Raw genomic sequence first — 18,607 nt, 5'->3', positions numbered from 1 at the left:
AAACAGTTCTTTCTATCACTATTTTACATTATTTAGAATTTTACTTAACAAAGAAAATATTTACTTCTTTGCAGCATCTCTCCACAATGCTTTAAAGGATTTTCCCTACTTTCTGTTATATATGTGAGACACATACACACACAAACACATTTATTATAACAAATTTAGAAAAGCCAAGAAAACAAGGAAGAAAATTTAAGCCACACCTTTTCCTACTATTCAGGGATAACCACACTTAACATCATAATGTACACCCTTCCAATCTTTTTAAAATAAACATATGAACAATAAACTACATATAGCTAAATGGATAGTTTATTGTTCATGTTTATTTTTAAAAGTATATACATTTTTAAAGAATAACATTTGATTCTACTATATATTGAAAGTATATTTGCCATAAAGAAAATATCTGCTAAGCAGAGATAGGGCAAAAAACTTAGGTTTATATGTTCAGGAACAAACACTTTCATTGACTTCTTCCAATTCCTTAGAAATATAGGCTTATAAGCAACATGTCACAACTTCTACTACAAATCATCTAATCTCATCTTAGAACTCGACTACACAGCAGATGATGCCTGTTTCAACTGCTATTCAAAGCTCTACTCGATTTTTAACATATATATATTCTATAATTCTCACTGCCCTTTTCTACAAAACTCAAATCAGTGACCACCAACTGACCCCTAGGGTCAAGACAGATTTTGTTGCTTACTGAACAGGATGCACACAGGCCTGTGTCCTCAGTGGCCATTGGTCTTACCGTAGAATAAACACAATTTCATGTAAACTAGCATTTAGTCTTTCAAAGACAAATTGTCCCTTTTTCTTCTAAGTTCAATGACATTCAGGCTGAACTTCTAGCTCTAAGATGTCCCCTGGGAGTGAAACTTGGTTGGGAGGACCCTGGCGGCATCTGGTCTGTGGCTGAGGACAGCACACTGGGGCCACCAGAAGCGTCCACACCTTTTCTCAGAGGACTCCCTCCTGCTCTGGGCGGCTCCTATTCTGGGTGCCTGCTCTCTTCTGTCCCCCACCGCTGGGAGGGACCCCACGTCACAGGGGCTGAAATAGTCACATTCCTTAGGCTCACCAGAGTCTAAAGCCTCCACCTGAATCCAAGGAGCTTCCTCCAGGGAAGAGATCTCGCAGTTCCGGAATGTCCCACGGCTGGGGATGGGCAGCAAAGGCGAGCCCAGGCCAACGCCACACTCGCCGTGTGGCCGTAAAACACAAAGAGATGAGAACTAAACAATCTCTAAAGTCTGCTGAAGGCAACCTCTCTGCCCTGTGAAGTCCTCCTGGCCCCATGGTCTCCGATGGTCATGTAACTTTTCTCATGTTTATGTTTCATTTCCCCTTAGTCAGCAATGGGCTGAGACAGGAAAACATAAATAAAGAGACGAGGGGCTCAGTGTGTGGGTAACATCCTTAACTTCTTTACCAGGGGCCTAGCATGCAACACAGCCGCGGTCCACCCGGCACTGGGCTCCACATCTAGCTCTTTTGAAATGTTTTGAAATAAGTTTGGCAAAAGAGAGAATCATCTGGGAGAGTAATCTGTGTCAGTTTGGACAAGAACAAAGGAGGATATTTAAGCACATAAAAAACACAGACAGTTCACATCAGTCCTAATTCAGCAAAACCACGATAAAAAATTACACTGGATTAATGGAGTGCGCACACATTTCCAAATGCCAGTAATTTAAGAGCATTATTTAAATGAATATTGGAACATATTAAACTTAATAGGACATCATGTTCATTTAGTCATAACTTACAATAAATTACAAGTAAAAAATCACTTTCCCTTAGAAGGCACAGGTCAGATCCTAACAGGGTATGTCCTAACTTCAGCATTAAGTAACTTAGGAGTCAACTGCAGAGTCCAGAAAATACAGGAAGACAGTCTTAAGAAGAAAGGGTTTTTCTTCTTTTTAAAACAATGTTTTTGAATGGGAATAACATGTCCTAATACACAGTGACCTATAGATCTGATTCATAATCCAAGGACTGAGAAGAATCACAATGGAAAAACACTGATGAGCAATTATTTTGTTTTTATTTATTATTATTTTATTGATATGGGGTCTCACTCTGTCACTCAGGCTGGAGTACAGTAGCGCGATCTTGGCTCACTGCAACATCTGCCACCCGGGTTCAAGCAATTCTCCTGCTCAGCCTCCCGAGTAGCTGGGATTACAGGCACCTGCCACCATGCCCAGCTAACTTTTGTAGTTTTTAGTAGAGGTGGGGTTTCACCATCTTGGCCAGGCTGGTCTTGAACTCCTGACCTCGTGATCCACCCGCCTCAGCCTCCCAAAGTGCTGGGATTATAGGCGTGAGCCACCGCGCCTGGCTGCAATTATTTTTATTTCATTAAAATACAAAAAGCAAATAAACTGGTAGAAATAACATGAAAAAAAGGTAGTGAGTAAAAGATGTGAATATCTAGCAAAAAGGAGAGCCACTGAATGTCTCCACTTTGGGGAATTCTGAGTTAATGAGAACCCCACTGTGGCACCGAGTCCTGGGAAGGGGACTGGCTATGGACCAGGCAGCCCTGATCCTACCCCAGTCCTAGGCCTGGGTAGTGCTGTGGTCGCTGCTTTGCCTGTAAAACTTTGCCATATTTGCCACCCTACGTGGTCCGAGGTGCCCTAATCTACCTGGCCAGCTTTCCTTGTCTCAGGGGTGACAGCGTCCCATTTTGCCTTTGTGGCAAGACAAGGAGAACCGCACCCACAGGTGATCAAGGCTGTGGCTCAGAAGCGGCACCATCTGTGGCAGTCATGGGCAGGTGGCTCCACAGGCCTGGGTCTGGGCAACACAGTGAGTATGGAAGATGCTACAGGCCAAGCCTTAGGGGGCTGGTGGCCCCAAGGGCCCGGATCTGCAGACACCAAGCTCTGCCTCTCTCTGTCCCTGATACAACAGCAGGAACCTGAAGCTGCCCAACAACCACAGTGTCAGTTTTGGTGTTTTCTGGTGCGAATAGTGTATTTTTCTCTGCAGTCAACCCCTCTGCCAGAAAAGTATAGCTCATCTCTAAGCTGAAAATGTGCCACAGCTCAGCAAAGTTCCTCTCTTGGAACAAAACAGGCTGGCGGAAGGGCCCTCCACCGTCCATCCACCCCTGGCTCTGCCCCCTCCCCACAACCACGCAGCCACGGGAGGCTGCAGGTTCCCATCTTGACCTTCATCTCACCTCTGCACGACACGAACAAAACTCACATACGGAGACAAATAACACACACACCACAGTTCAGGTGTTCCAGGTGCCTAGGTACACGAGCCATCCCACACAGCCTCTTCAGCTCACCTTTTCAGTTTCTCCCGGATCTCAGGGCTTTTTATCTCATTTTTCAGGTCCTCAAACGTGTGTGCCGCCGATAGGTTGCAGTAGACCCTGTAGTCGTGGTAGGGCGGGATCCCGTGGTCCCGGCCCCGCTGGATGTTGATGGCCGCCAGGTCCAGAGCTACCGTGTGTGCCATGGAGAACAGCCGCTCGGTGAGCTCCGTGTTCAGCAGCTGCGAGGGCACACGCATTTTCCCCGCCACCCCGAACAGCCCCCTGAGAAGCGGATCGATGCCGCCCTCATTCACAATCCGGAAGGGAGAGAAGAAAGCTTTGTGAAGGGGGAGGTGACCTTGTGCAATGGGCTGGAAGTTCTCTTCCAGCCGGTAAAGCAGTGGGTTGACGAGCGTGTGGCCAAACCTGAAGGCCGCGGTGGCGAAGGCGTTGAAGATGCCAGCATTGATGCCGGGGTCGTAGCCCTGGTACTCTCCCAGCGTCCTCATGCCCACCTCCCCCAGGATCTTCGGGAGCCAGTGCTGGTAGGTGATGTGCTGGATCTCGGCGCCCACGATCTTCCTGGTCTCATAGTAGATGGTGTCGCCGTCCCAGTGCGGGTTCAGCTTGAGCAGCTCCGTGGCAATGCGGTTGTGCTCGCGGAACCACAGCGTGTGCATGCTGGTCAGGCCCAGCTGCTCGTTGGCGCGGTGATCCCCGGCCAGGAAGCAGGGGATGGGGCTCTCGTTCTCGTCCCGCATGCACTCAGTGGGCGGCCCGGTGGCGAAGGGGAGCAGCGGCTTCCCGGACCGCTGCACGATGCCCTGCCGCAGCAGGCCGCGGTGGCTGGCCAGGTCGCGGATGCTGCGGGCCTCATGCTCCGTGCTCCCGTACACGTTGGATGCGTCGATGTAGGAGGTGAGCTGGTTGATCTGCTCCCGCGGGTACACTGAGTTCATGAGCAGTGAAGTCATGCCGCTGCCGCACACAGGGCTGGAGCGCACGAAGAACATGCAGCGGGCCCCGCTCCTGGCCCGGGAGTCATTGGTGGGGATCATGACAGAGAAGCAGGGGGGGTCGTTGCTGCACACGGAGCTGCAGTGCTGTCCGTCGGAGAAGCGTGCCTGGCTCAGGGCCACCACCGTGGAGTCTAGGTCGTGGTCCAGGAACTGGCCCCACTGCATCAGCATGTGGGTGAACTGCTCGTCGGGTGTGACGGTCTCCGTCCCGATCAGGGTGGTGGACACCAGGCGCGGCATGGGAAGTGCGTGCCCGTTGTACAGTCGGTGGGGGTTGATGCCCCGAGGGGTGTTGAACCCATTCTCGTACACGGATTTCAGCAGGCGCTCGAAGGCGGTCAGCGAGGCGCCCCACATGGGGTGCTGCAGGTTGTTGCAGGTGCCATCATGCGTCCGGTACTTCTGGTGGAAGCACATGTCTGAGCAGTTGTTCACGCGCCGGTGGGCGGTGCAGCCAGACAGGTTTGCGATGAGGTTCAGGTACTGCGGAGACACCAGGTCGTTGTAGTGGTAACCTGGGACATGGAGAAAAGCAAGACGGCACTCAATTCCCCTGGAGGATGTGTGACGGCCCGGTACCCCTTGGCACCTCTGCCGCTGACATGGGGCTATCTACCCCCAGCTCATGAAACCTGTTGTGCGCCATGCAACCAGCACTTCCTGCTGGAAACCTGCTCACCTCTGTTTGGTAAAACTGCTCCTCCCCTCCTCCAGCCCCGAACACAGGTATTCTCTCCGCAGCCCCAGTTTTTGGGCCCTGTCTCCCCTCCCCACTCAGCAGTCTCCTGGTTTCAACCAGCAGCTCTCCTCTGGGAGACCCCTAACCGATGGAGCCCAACCCACGTTCACCAGTCCAGGCTGACACTGCACCAATTTTTAATGCCCTGTGTAAGAGACAGTCACCACACCTCCATACGAGTGCACACCATCAGTCTCCACATGCCACCGAGCAGGGCATTTCCTGACACCTGTCACTGCACATCTCGGTCCACTGAGGCTTCATTCTCTTCCCCCAACGTCCAGAAGATTGCCACTTCCTTTCATGCTGCCTCCAAAACGTTCCCAGCCCCTGTGCCCTCCTCTCCATTCCTCTGGCAGAATCCTGGGACTGATTTCCATGGCACTGGCCTTCAATTCCAGAAGGGCCTCCTGCCTGGTGGAGGTCATCCACACGCCCTCCCCACAGCAAGCATGCCCTCCCATGAGCCTCGCACAGGCTCCGACTAGGTCACCTTCTTGCTCAGAGACCTTCCATCTTTGCCCACTAGCTACAGAAGAAATTCAAAACATGGTAGCCTGGGCCATCACTCCACAGATGAAAGAGATCTTCCTAAGTTCAGCTCCCAGTCTTCGCCTTCAAGACATCTGCTCCAAGCAACAGCTACTCCACTTCCTGGGGTCAGACACACTCAGATCTCTGTGTTCACCAAGTGCTTCCCCCACATATTCATACATCCTAGGCCTTCACCTTCCTCAACACTCCTCCTTTCCAGGCACATGTCACGCCTGCTGAAAAGCTACACACGCACACACACACACACACACACACACACGCACACGCACGCTAAAATGTTTTCCACTCACACATGTACACACTCACATGCAAACATGCTTACAGAGCCACACTCACACTTTCACGTGTGCACACACTCACAGAGTTCCAAGCCATCACTGCCTCTTTTTTCTAAAGTTTCTCCAGCCCATTTCTGCTTGTCAAGATCACAGGTATCACTATGGACACCTTTAAAGAAAACAAGAGACAGCCCCTTTTCTGTGGGGGAGCGGTGTCCATTACACCCACATAAGAATGCAAAGAATTGCAAGTGAGGCATTTTCCAGGCTGGGAAGAATAAGTCAGAAACACACACCCTGGTGTGTTGGGTGGGAAAGGTCTGTGCAGGGAACATGAACACCGGGCTCCCCTCAGCCCCTGATTCTGCTCTGTCTGATTTTTCCCAGAGGCTGAAACAGTGAGCTGAAACATCTGGCCCTATTTTCCAGCTACTCTTAGGAAGTCCTACAGAATTATCAGTCTTGAACATCCATACAGCCAAGAAAGCAGAGTGCCAGGAGGAAAAGCATTTCCTCCCAAATGCCTGGCTGGGCTGTGGGGCTGGTCTCCGGGCTTTCCTCCAGAACGTTCACTTTTTCCGTGGCGTTGGCCATTGGTTCAGAGGCAGACCAGACCCGCCAACCAGAGCAGGTGGCACCGACCCTGGCCCCAGTTTCCCAGGACTGGTTTGCCCACATCTGTCCTCACCCCATGCAGAGTGGTCACCCAGCCCGATGCTTGAAAATGCATCAAACCATGTTACTTCTCTACAGGAAACCCTGAGGTTCCCATTTCATACAGAGCCAACGACATATCCTTATATTCGCTCCCAGGCCCTTTCTGGTGGAGCACAAATCTCCTTGACTTTATCAGCCCTTCCCCACCCCCTTTCCAGCCACACTGACCACCTGCTGTTCCACTATGCCCCGACGTGCCCCACCTCCAAGACTCTGCATGTGTGGTCCCCTCAGGTGCTCCAGGGAGGCCCCCTCGCCCTTGTGGGGCCCCTGCTCACATGTCACCTTTGCCCATGGGGAACAGCACCCCATCCCAGCCAGGGCACCACCCACCTCCCGCCTGCTGTTTCTCTCTGGGTCACTTGCTGGGGCTTCTTATGTGCAGGGGCCTCTCTCTGGTTTTCCGTCTGCATTTCTCTGGAAGGTCTGATCTTAGGGCTGAGGTTTTTATTTCTTCCGTTTGTGGCTGTAGGCCCTGACCCAGGACAATGACTGGCATAGAGGATGTGCCCTGACAGGCAGGTGGAACGAATAAGTGAAGAAATGAGTGCCTGCATGTGCATCTAACTGCTGCTTGGGTAAACAGCAAACGTATAAAATGATTTCACATTGTTGGGGTGATCTTACTCTTTCCTTTCTGTCTTTCCCTGAGTCTAAATCTTTCTATAATTGGCATGTAATGACACAATGGACATGCAATTCCTCACAAGGAACAACATCCAACAGCCTGGCTTTGAGGACACATTTCCAGATGCCTTTATTTCTGTGGTGGCGGCAGAACCCACTTGCTGGGCTGCCACAATAGTGTTTAAAGAACTGATCCTGTAACTAAATGAAGAAAGGTAGGGAGTAGCAAGAAATCACACTTAGTAACTCCCTCTTCATTCTCTGGAGAAGAGAACACGGCCTTTCTACCAGGAGACTGGCACCAGGGACTTGGGAAGGGGCTGGGACCCATGCCTGGTACCTCTCATCCTAGTGTCCCCCTGCACCTGACAAGCAGAAAGTGCCCAATAAATACTTGTTGAAATAACAAAATGGGCTCTGATGCTTCTCCCCAAGAATGTGCCTGGGAGGTGAGGCTGGAGTTTCATCCATCAAGAAAAGCAGAAACGTCCAGAGGTCTCCAACTCCAACATTTCCTGCCCTGCCCCGGCCCCCAGCCACGAGAGGCCAGGAGAGGATCAGGAAGCAGGAGCTGCGGAATGCACAGCTTCACATTGGCTGGTGCCCGGGCTTCAGCACCAACAGGGCTCCAAAACCTAACAGGACGGGGCTGGCTCAGAGCAACACTCTACTTCGAAGATGGGGATAAATCACCCTACAGCTCTCAATTCCACATCTCTTTCATTTAACCCTTGAAGAACATTTTTTTGCTCTAATCATAAAAGATATGCTCATTGAAGACAATTTGGAAAACTGAAAAATTATAAAGCAGTTCTTTCATCCCACAGGGACAGCTACTGTTACATTCTCCTCTGTGCTCTGTGTGTGTACGTGTGTGTGTGTGTGTGTGTGTGTGTGTACAGAACCGTGAGTAACCAGCTGCTGCTGAAAACGATGTTTTTACATAAGAAAATCAGGGTCCTCTATGGGTTCATCAATAGTACTATTACCAGCAAGGACAATCATGACATGTAAAGGCATCTGTTATTTACTGGGCAAGGGCAAAGTGCCAGAGCAGAGTGAGTGGGGGACATACCTCCCCCAACAGCATCTCCACACCAGCCTGAGGTGATCTCATCAGCTGCTTTCACAGACCCGAGACTCTTCAGAAACAGCCCTCCTAATATGCATGGCACCGCATTCCCAGGACACAACGTCACTCAGGGAGCAAGCACGCTGCCAAGTCCTCCCTTACGGCTCATTTGCTGCAGAGGGACTGGGCTTGCATAACCCACCCTGGCCAGGATGGCATAACCCACTCAGGGCAGGTGGACCTGCTGTAGCCTGACCAGCACTCCAAGGGACTTCACGTCCCCCAGAGATTCCTATTAAACCAAAGTGAGAGCGACAGGGCTGTAGGGCTCAAGAGGAATCACAGTTTAAGGAAATAATTTCACAGTTCATAAGCACAGTGGGAAAGAAAATGCTGGAACTCTTCCCTAGGAATGTGACTTGACTGAGGCGTGTTCAACCCCATTACTCCGGCCATGGGGGAGGAAGAAAAGGCTTTGGCACTGACTTGTTCCGTTGAGGTCGACCATCAAGCCATGCTGCACATGCTCCTGAATGAGCTGCAATGTCCGTTCAAAGATTTCTCCCGCCCGTGCCTGTTCAACTGTGTAAGGATCCCTCGGATACCGGAACAAGGCCAGCAAATCATTTGGAGAACGAGGACGGCTAACCAGAGTTTAGGGAGAAAAAAAGGAAGAATGAAACAAATTACTGAGGATAAAATTCATAGTACCCAAAAATATAATCATTGCTATTAATATTTCTACAGCTACTTTCTACAACATAATGTACTATACCTTCCTCATCCGAAGTGGGAGGCAACAAAACAAAAACAAAACAAACAGACAAAAACCAGAAGACACTAAAAACAAATAATTAATTAAGTCAATAGAGAAAATCACAGATATTGCATTTCACATAAGATGCAGAAAAACTGCTTTGGAACCAGCAACATGAACAAATACACTAATGACTTTTAAACTATTTGTTTTTGCCAAATCATTTACTCATAGGCCAAAGGAATGAGTTGAAATTTTCAAAGAATGTTTTGGTTGTGGATCACAGCCAAATTCTATTTGAAAAGCACACATCCTTCTGTTATTTCAACCCCCAGAAAACTCAGATGCCCATGTTGTTCATGATTTTTAAATTAAACATTTTGGTCGTCAGATAATCAAATCAAAATTTGTATACTAGAACTGCATGCATTCTTTAATCACTCCCACCTTCACCCTAAAGCTCAGTGATTTGAGGGTCAGCGTGTTTACAGCCCCATGATACCTGTCAAACAAATGTGTTCGGGTTGAGTTTATAGCTCTGTCAACAGTCGCAATCGCTTCCACGATGGAAGTAGCTACAAACGGATCTCCATTTCGACTGACGTCAGGAACTAGGAAAATACAAAGTTGCGTATTACCAGGAAAAATACTGCACAATTACTCATAAAATGATGTCTAGACACTACATCATTTAGCCACAAGGCATACTTTTCTCCAAATGTTATTTCTATTTTTCAAACCCAAACTCAAATTATTTTATCACAAATTCTACTAGAAGTTGTTCCAGACAGCATGAAAATTACAGACTTTAGCTTTTGAAATCATGTTATACTTAAGAAGAAGACAGGAAGTAGTTATAACGTGAAGCATGGAAGATCTTAACGCTACATGCGACAGCATGGGGGGAGGTGTGGACTGAGGCCTCCCTGTGTGGCCAGCCCAGCAGACAAGATGTCTGTGGAGACACCTCAGTGTCCAGCAGATCTCATCCATTCCTCTCATCAAAGGCCACAGCCTCCCCGCACTCCGGGATCCTAACCTGCTCCCCTCTTTAAAGATCTGCTACCTCCATGATCCCATCTTCTCACCTGTGGACTTGTATCATTACACAGGGCAACTCCCTCCTCACACACACCACACACCACACACACACAATCACATTATACACACAGGCACACACACACCACCTACATAGAACATTATACACAGACACACACACTATACATAGCACATTACATGCACGCCACACACAGATCCACACCACACATGCACCACACACAGCACATTATACACACATGTCACATTATACACACACATACCACACACACACATCACATTATATACACAGAAACACATACACCACCTACACAGAACATTATATAGAGACACACCACGCCACACATAACACATCACACACATGCCACACACAGATACATACCACACACACACCACACATATAGCACATTATACACACACAAATCACATTATACACACACACCACACACATCACATTATACACACACATCACGTTGTACACACAAACACACATACACCACACACACAGATCACACTGCACAAACACACCAGAGGTATGCACCACACACTGCACATTATACACAGACACACAGACACCACACACACACCTGCCCCTCCTGACAGAAACCTGCCCCCTCCTGACAGCAACCTGCCCCCACCTGACTGAAACCTGTCCCCTCCTGACAGGGACCTGCCCCCTCCTGACAGGAACCTGCCTTCTCCTGACTGAAACCTGCCCCCTCCTGACTGAAACATGCCCCCTTCAGACAGGGACCTACCCCCTCCTGACGCATCCCACCTACACAGCATATTAAACACAGACACACGCCACACATAGGACATGACACGCACACCACACACACACAGAAGATTATATATGCAGATACACACAAAAATCACACATCCATCACACTACACTCAGATACACACCACACACACATCACATTAGACACACATACACACCACACAAATACAACACACCCAGCAACTTATAAATAACACACACATAGCCCACCAAACATATAGATACACACGTCACTATACACACAGATACACACTACACATACCAACACCATAGCATACCACATATACTCATCACACTATATATAAACACACACATACACAGACACACCACTCAACACACACAAATACACACCCCAAACACCACACACAACATACACAAACACATCAAACCAAACAAAGAAACACATACACACAGAATCACACACCTTATCTACCCCTAAAGTTACTGCCCTCTTTCTAGTTCCCTCTTGTCATTCTTTTCTGCTTAATAGTAAGTCCCTAGTTGATATTTTACCAAATAATATAAACTAATTCCAACCAACTTTTATTTTAAGTGATGAAAACAGCTCTAACCATCTCACCCAATGACATGAACCCCAATAAACCCAAAGTTGATTTCATTTTTCTTCAACATACGCAATCTTTTGACAGATGCTGACACAGCCCAACACACCCTTACAAGAAAGCTTCTTTCACTTGGCTGCTGGAACGCAGCCCTCTGTGGGGACCTGCCCGCTCTTGACAGAGACCTGCCCTCTCCTGACAGAAAGCTACCCCCTCCTGACTGAAACCTGCCACTTCCTGACAGGGACCTGTCCCCTCTTGCCTGAAACCTGTCCCCTCCTGAATAAAACTGGTCCCCTCATGACAGGCACCTGCACACTCCTGACTGAAATCTGCCCCATCCCGACTGGGACCTGCCCCCCCTACCCCCCGACAGCAACCTGCCCCCACCTGACTGAAACCTGTCCCCTCCTGACAGGGACCTGCCCCCTCCGTACTGGGATGTGCCCCCTCCTGACAGGAATCTGCCTTCTCCTGACTGAAACCTGCCCCCTCCTGACTGAAACATGCCCCCTTTGGACAGGGACCTGCCCCCTCCTGACTGGAACCTGCCCCCACCCGACTGAAACCTATCCCCTCTTGACAGGGACCTGCCCCTTCCTGACTGAAACCTGCTCCCTCCGGACAGGGACCTACCCCCTCCTGACTGGAACCTGTCCCCTCCTGCCTCAGACCTGTCCCCTCCTGACTGGGCTCTACTCCCTTTGACTGAGAACTGCCCTCTCCTGACTAAAACCTACCCCCTGCTGACAGGGACCGACCTGGCCCCTCCTGACTGGGGCGGCCCTGCCTCCTACTGACTGGGACCTGCCCCCCACCCGGACTGAGATCTGCCTCCTCCTGACTGAAACCTACCACCTCCTCCTGGGACCTGCCCCCTCCTGACTGATATCTGCCCCCTCCTGACTGCAACTTTCTCTCTCCTGACCGGAACCTCTCACCTCCAGACTGGGAACAGCCCCCTCCTGACTGGAACCAGCCCCAACCTGACTGAAACCTGCCAACTCCTGACTGAGACCTGTCCTCTCCTGAAGGGGACCTGCCCTGTCCTAACTGAAACCTGCCGCCTCCTGTCAGGGACCTACCCTCTCCTGACAGGGACCTGCTGCCTCCTGTCTGAAACCTGTCACCTCCTGACTAGGACGTCCCCCTCCTGACTGGGACCTGCCCTCTTGTGACAGACACCTGCCCCTCCTGCCTGAACCCTGGCTGCTGACTGAAAGCAGCTCCCTCCTAACAGCGACCTGCCCCTACTGACAAGGAACTACCTTCTCTTGACAGCGACCTGCCCACTCCTGACAGGGACCAGCCCCTCCTGTGTGAAACCTTCCCCCACCTGACAGGGACCTGCCCCCACCTGACAGGGACCTGCCCCCTCCTGACAAGAACCTGCCCCCTCCTGACAAGAACCTGCCCCCACCTGACAGGGACCTGCCCCCTCCTGACAGGGACCTGCCCCCTCCTGACTGAGACCTACTCCTCCTGACTGAGACCTAGTCCCTTCCTGACAGGAACCTGCCCCCTCTTGTCTGGAACCTGTCCCCACCTGACAAAGACCTGCCCACTCCAGACTGGGACCTGCCCCCTCCTGACTGAAACCTGCCCCCTCCTCACTGGGACTTGCCCCCTCACTGTAATTTCCTTTCTCCTTGTCTCTTCCTCCTGAGCACTCCATTTCAGCTCTGGGCTCTCTCTCTCTCTCTCTCTCTCTCTCTCTCTCTGGCTGAGGTCAGTCCTACCCTTGCTCTCTGTTACCGTCCCTGCGTGCGTCCACTCTCAGTGTCTTCTCGCTCATTCTGCCTTGCCCGGCAGGCCTCTGATGCTGGAGCTCCAGCACAGTGACCGGGTGTTCTGATCCTCCATCCTCGGCAGCATCTCCCTGTGTGGTTCCATTTCACGCTGTTGTCTTCATATTCCCAACTTCACACCATCGTCCTGACGTCTCCCTGCAGCTCACTTCATAGCTCTAACCACCCACTCCAGGCTTTTCCCTTTTCCATGCTCAAACAGGACTCCTCCATCTCTTCTTCCCCAGGCCGATTTCTCCCCAGCTGTCTCTGGGTCTCAATGGGTGACACTGGCAGAGCCCAGCCGTCACCCCACAGTGCAAGCCAACTACTGCCAGGCCCCTCAGATCTGCTACTGGCCACGAGCCCAGGGACCAGCTCCACAGACCCCAGCTGTGGGCCCGGGTGCAGGCACTCCTTCTCCCACTTGTCCCAGCACCCTCCACTGTCCTCCCCGACACCTCGCCCCGGACCCTTCATCCACAGCCCAAGCCGAATCTTAGGAAAGCAGACCGGCTCACGGTGCTCCTCTGCTGGGAACTTCCTCAGGGCGTCCCGGTATGTCTGCAAGGACAGTCGAACTCTGCAGCCCGGTCAGCACCAGGACCCCCAGGACTGCCCCAGCTCTGTGCTCCCCACCCCCTCGGCATCGGGCTTATTCTGACCCCAGGACCCCACCCCTCTACTCTCCCGGACCAGGCTGCCCCCTGCCACCCCCCATCTCCCCGTGCTCCTTCTGCTCAGAATTCAATACGCAGGCGAGCGCTGACCACCTCTGCTTCCCGCTCCAGCCCATGCCTTGCCCTGCGGTTCCTGACGGACTCCTCACTATCTGAGTGTGGCTGCTCATCTCACTGCTTCCGACTCATCTCTTCACGAGGATCTAACTCCGTGAAGCCGAGTGCCTGGCACACCTGGCTCAGCACTGAGGACAGAGTCCAGCCCACGAAGGCATTTGCTGAATGAATGACCAAGCGGCGGCGACTACTGGTGATAACTGGGCCAACCCGAGGGCCCTTCTGAACCATCTTCTTACAATATGTGCTCACACCGAACTATGGATGGAAGCCTCCAGCCTGATTTATTTCACCGCTAACAAACATCACAGGCATGTGGATTAGGTGAGCTGATTGGTTATTTTGCATATTTGAGGTATGTATACATGGACAACTCAAATGGCTGAAAAGAATTTCAGCTAGGCAGAAACCTTACTTTTTGGTGTGTATCTCAGAGCTCAAATTTACTAATTTTTGGAATGTAATATTTTTATGCCAATAGGTAGATAAATGAGACATACAATTTTATATAATTTTATGACTCTAACATTTCATTCTTATTAATGGTTTAAGTTGAATTTGTTTTTCTATAAGCAATGATCACAGAAAAATAATCCAAAAGCATTTCTTTATCTACCTTTTTATAAAAAGAAAAGGAATCCAACCATAATATTAATGATGGTATTTTTGGGGGATGGAATTAGGGGTGGAAGATTAAATTTCAGATGTAATTAATTCATGTTAAGGTAGCATTTTTCAAGCAAAAAACAATTATTAATTTAAAATAATCCACTGGTTTTTAAGTTTCATCAACTTAATTTTACACTTAATTTTACATCAACTTTACATTTTACACTCTACATACAATGGGAAAATAAGGTCACTTAAGACTTTTCCTAAATAATTCTTAAAAGTCTTTGAGGAATTCCATTACGGTTCACATTTATGTCTGCCATGTTCATGGCACTGAGTGGGGGTCACTCTTCCTGTCTGTTAACAAGTCCCATGGAGAAGGCAGATCAGTCACAATGAGAGTGGAAAAGGCAAAAATAGAGTCACGGGGGAGGGCCAGTGCCTGCGGGGAGTGGGGTGATGGCCAGACGGTCCTTTACCCCGTGAAGGGGGGTTTGTGTGCGTTCTCAGAGTGTTGTTAACTCTAGGGGGACAGAGCTGGAGTGGGGAACACACCACTGATGAGGCGCAGGTTTGGGTCACACCGTAAAGACTCCATGCAAACTAAAGGGTGTGAGTGTCACCCTGGTGGCCACAGGAGACATGGAGAAGGCTCAGGGACACATCATGGGCATCATGGGATCTGTGGGTTGAGAAATAGGGGTCAGAGCGACCTGGGCCTCTGTTACAAGAACCTGGACAAGGTGCCAAGAGCCTCGGGGTGAGTGGGATGGAAGTGGTGGGGGACCAGGATGCAAACAGGCAGATGCAGGCATGGAGTCAGGACGGCTCTAGGACCACTGACTGGATCTATGTAAGGCTGCCTACGAGCACCTAGAGGTTCCCACTGAAAGATGCTTCCAGAGCATTCCTGGCCAAAGTCCGAGGAGAGAGAAACTGCAGCTAAGGAATCAGAATCTCTTCAAGCAACCACATTTGCCAAATTGAAACTGTAAATTACACCTGGTCATTTCTGGACAGATGTGGACGACCCCGGAGCAAAGCTCTGCCCAGTGGATGGGCTGCAGAGTAAGACGTTGCCCAGTGGACAGGCTGCAGGACAAAGCTCTGCCCCGTGGACGGGCGGCAAGGGCCTGCAGGTGCCTGAGTGGAGGGGAGGGGCTGGCGAGCAGCCCGGCCATGCTTCAGGAGAGTGTCCCCACCTGGGAATCAAGGGTGCTTTGTCTTCTGAATAATTCTGAACAGCCTAAGCCAATTGGCCTGGGACCACACTAGGGGCCTGCGGGCTTTCTTTGTGGATACCATGTGGGTAGATGTGGGCATGTGGCACCTTACCGTTCACACTGAGCACCATGCTCACCGAGGCCGACCCAATGGTGTTCCGGGCCACACACTCATAGCGACCTGCGTCTGCGGGGCCAACGTCGTTGATGGTCAAGAATCCTTCAGGGCTGATGTGAAATTTTCCACTTTCTGTCACCTGAACCCCATCCTGGAGCAAAACAGAATGAAAACAGTATTAGAAATAAGACTAAGAAGCAGAAGTTATCTCACCTAGGGTTGGGGAAGGGGAGCCATTTGTTAGGATTTGCAAATGGAGAAGCTCCCAGGCTGCGCTCAGATCCATCCAGGCTGGAAAGGGAAGGAGACGTGGTCAATTATCCCAATACCAAGCTGGCGAGATAAACTCTTCCCACATCTCATTCTTCGGGAGAACAGAGCTTGATAGCTTGAGGCAAGGATGATTTTCCACAATGAGAAGAGGAGGCACCAATGACAGCTCCCTTAGACACCCGCTATGGTGGGGGGCTCTACAAAGAGACCTAGGAATGTCTCAGAAAGAGAGGGCATTGGCGCCGAGGGCAAAGAAGGATTCAGAGGGAGACACAGAGGGACAGGTGACCTCCCAGCTGAGGCAGGAACACGAGCAGATGCCTGGGGTGTGTGCAGCGAGGAAGGAAAGGACACAGAGATTCACAGGGCAGTGCAGGCATGCAGGTGGAGGATGGGACCATCTCCGCTGAGCACTCTCCTTCCACGGGGACCAGTGTGGCTGGCCCTGTGCTCCTGGGAGGGATTTCACAGAAACACGGGTCATGGTGTGTGAGTGCTACCCACATTTTCCTACTGAGCTTAATAAAAACAGCAAAAAAATGAAATAACGATGAAAACCCTTCCTTATTGATGATGAGACCACAGTTCTATAAGAGGGTTTTTCTTTGCTTTTGTTATTGAAAAGATCAAAAAAATGGAATGCTCCAAGTTCGTTTTGTTCTTATTAGTAAGGATCCCCTGAGAGTATTTTTACCTCAAGGCTTAAGATCTGAATGTTTTTCTTTCTGCTACAGAAAGTCTATAGAGGAGGTGGGCAGGCAGCAGCTGTCCAGCCCATCACACCCCACAGCAGAGGGGAGACTGGGGCGTGGGCACTGGCCTGCCTACCTTGTTCCAGGTAGTGGGTGGTGTGGGTGCCAGCCCATCTACCTTGTATCTGGGTGGTGGCTGGCTTGGGCACCAGCCCGCCTACCTTGTTCCAGGTGATGGCTGGCTCAGGCTCGCCCTGGGAGCTGCACGGGAGCTGCACATTGGCACCCACCTCCACCGTTGTGTCGCTGGGAATGCTGGCAAACACTGGGGTGACTGGAAGGCAGATGTAGAGAATCCAGGAAAACGAGTCAATTACATCAAAAAACTTCAGAAGAACAAAATCCCCTGCCCTCCAGCAGGCCCACCCAGGGATTCTGGGAGCTCGCAGTCAGTTTCAGAATAGACCCTTTCTCTGCCTCCCAGTGGCCTCTGCACAGGGCAGGAGAGCCTGAAAGGTCCCAGGGAAGATCTGCCCGCCTCCCCGCCTCCCAGGGCAAGGAGAGCAAAGCGTAACCAGTGTCTTCCCTGCTCAGAGACAGACAGCCGCAGGGTCCAGGACGGGCTGGCTGCCATGTCCTCCAGCCCCCCAGTCCCTCACCGATGGTGGGGCAGTCTCAGGCATATGCTGTGCCACAGGGCCCACGGAGGACAACAAGCTCTGGGGAGAGCCCGACTCTCGGAGAAGGAAACAGAGGGGAGCTTCCTCCTCTGAAAGAGCAGGAGCGTGGCTGAGTGCCGGGATCGGGGGAGCTGCTCAGGAATCCCACCCCCGCATTCTCTACACAGGCACCCAGAGTCCTGCTAGGCAGGGACGCAAAGGGCAAACCCAAGAAATACAGAGCCAATCCGGCGGGTCAGTCATCAACAGCCTACTGATAACAGGCAGAGGGAAGCCCCTTCTAGAGGTCTGCACAGTCTCAGGACATCCCCAAAGGGACACAAAGAAATCCACCCCTATCCTCCCCGCACGACATCTCTGCCCCACTCCCCATGGTCCCCACGACAAGCTCAGGGTCTGTGGCAACCTGGATTGCTCAGCTCTGGGGGCCACTCATGCTAACGCTGGAGTTAGCACAGGACGCCTGCAACACGGGGGCTGGGCCAGGGGCCTTCACTCTTCCAGAGGCCACAATCAGTGCTACGCCGACTCTATCAGGAGGGATATGAGGTTGTGGGGATTCTTCTCATTGGAGAGAACAGGCAAAGGCGACATCCAAAAAGAACAAGAGAAAGACCAGGGTCCAAGGATGAGCAGGCAGACGGGAAAGAAACCGGATTTGGCCTCATGACACATCATCTGGGGTCTGTGCCTTGGGAGCTGACTTAATTAGACTGTTACTTAAATGACCACCCCAGAAAGGGCAGTTAGAAACAACCCTTTTCTAAAATAATCTTAATTAACCAAGGGAAAAAAACCTGATAGATTTTACTTTAACAAGTCAGTCTTATCCAAGTTCAAAACAACCATCACTGAAAAATAAGCAAATGTTTTCACCCACTAAAGGGACAGCGATTGAATGAGCTACTATGCAGACACCCTGGGGGCACAAGCACAATGACGGTGCATAAAATGCAGAGAGAA

The 18,607-nt window shown here is 50.8% G+C and overlaps 1 protein-coding gene across 2 annotated transcripts in view; it reads right to left on the bottom strand.

Moving 5' to 3' along the window:
* PXDN (peroxidasin) overlaps positions 1-18,607 on the bottom strand; it is a 110,062-nt gene that overhangs the window by 12,664 nt on the left and 78,791 nt on the right. For both annotated transcript variants that reach the window (XM_054475591.2, XM_054475592.2), the window contains 5 exons: positions 17,186-17,298; positions 15,994-16,150; positions 9,562-9,670; positions 8,789-8,946; positions 3,326-4,829 (listed from right to left, as the gene is read on the bottom strand). In XM_054475591.2, coding sequence (XP_054331566.1) covers positions 3,326-4,829; positions 8,789-8,946; positions 9,562-9,670; positions 15,994-16,150; positions 17,186-17,298 — 2,041 coding nt within the window. The remainder of the gene's footprint in view (positions 1-3,325; positions 4,830-8,788; positions 8,947-9,561; positions 9,671-15,993; positions 16,151-17,185; positions 17,299-18,607) is intronic.

This window comes from Pongo pygmaeus, chromosome 12, assembly GCF_028885625.2.
Source record: "Pongo pygmaeus isolate AG05252 chromosome 12, NHGRI_mPonPyg2-v2.0_pri, whole genome shotgun sequence".
NCBI classification, from domain to species: Eukaryota; Metazoa; Chordata; class Mammalia; order Primates; family Hominidae; genus Pongo; species Pongo pygmaeus.
The sequence above is the reverse complement of the archived record's forward strand: the minus strand, read 5'-3'. Positions and strand labels throughout refer to the sequence as shown.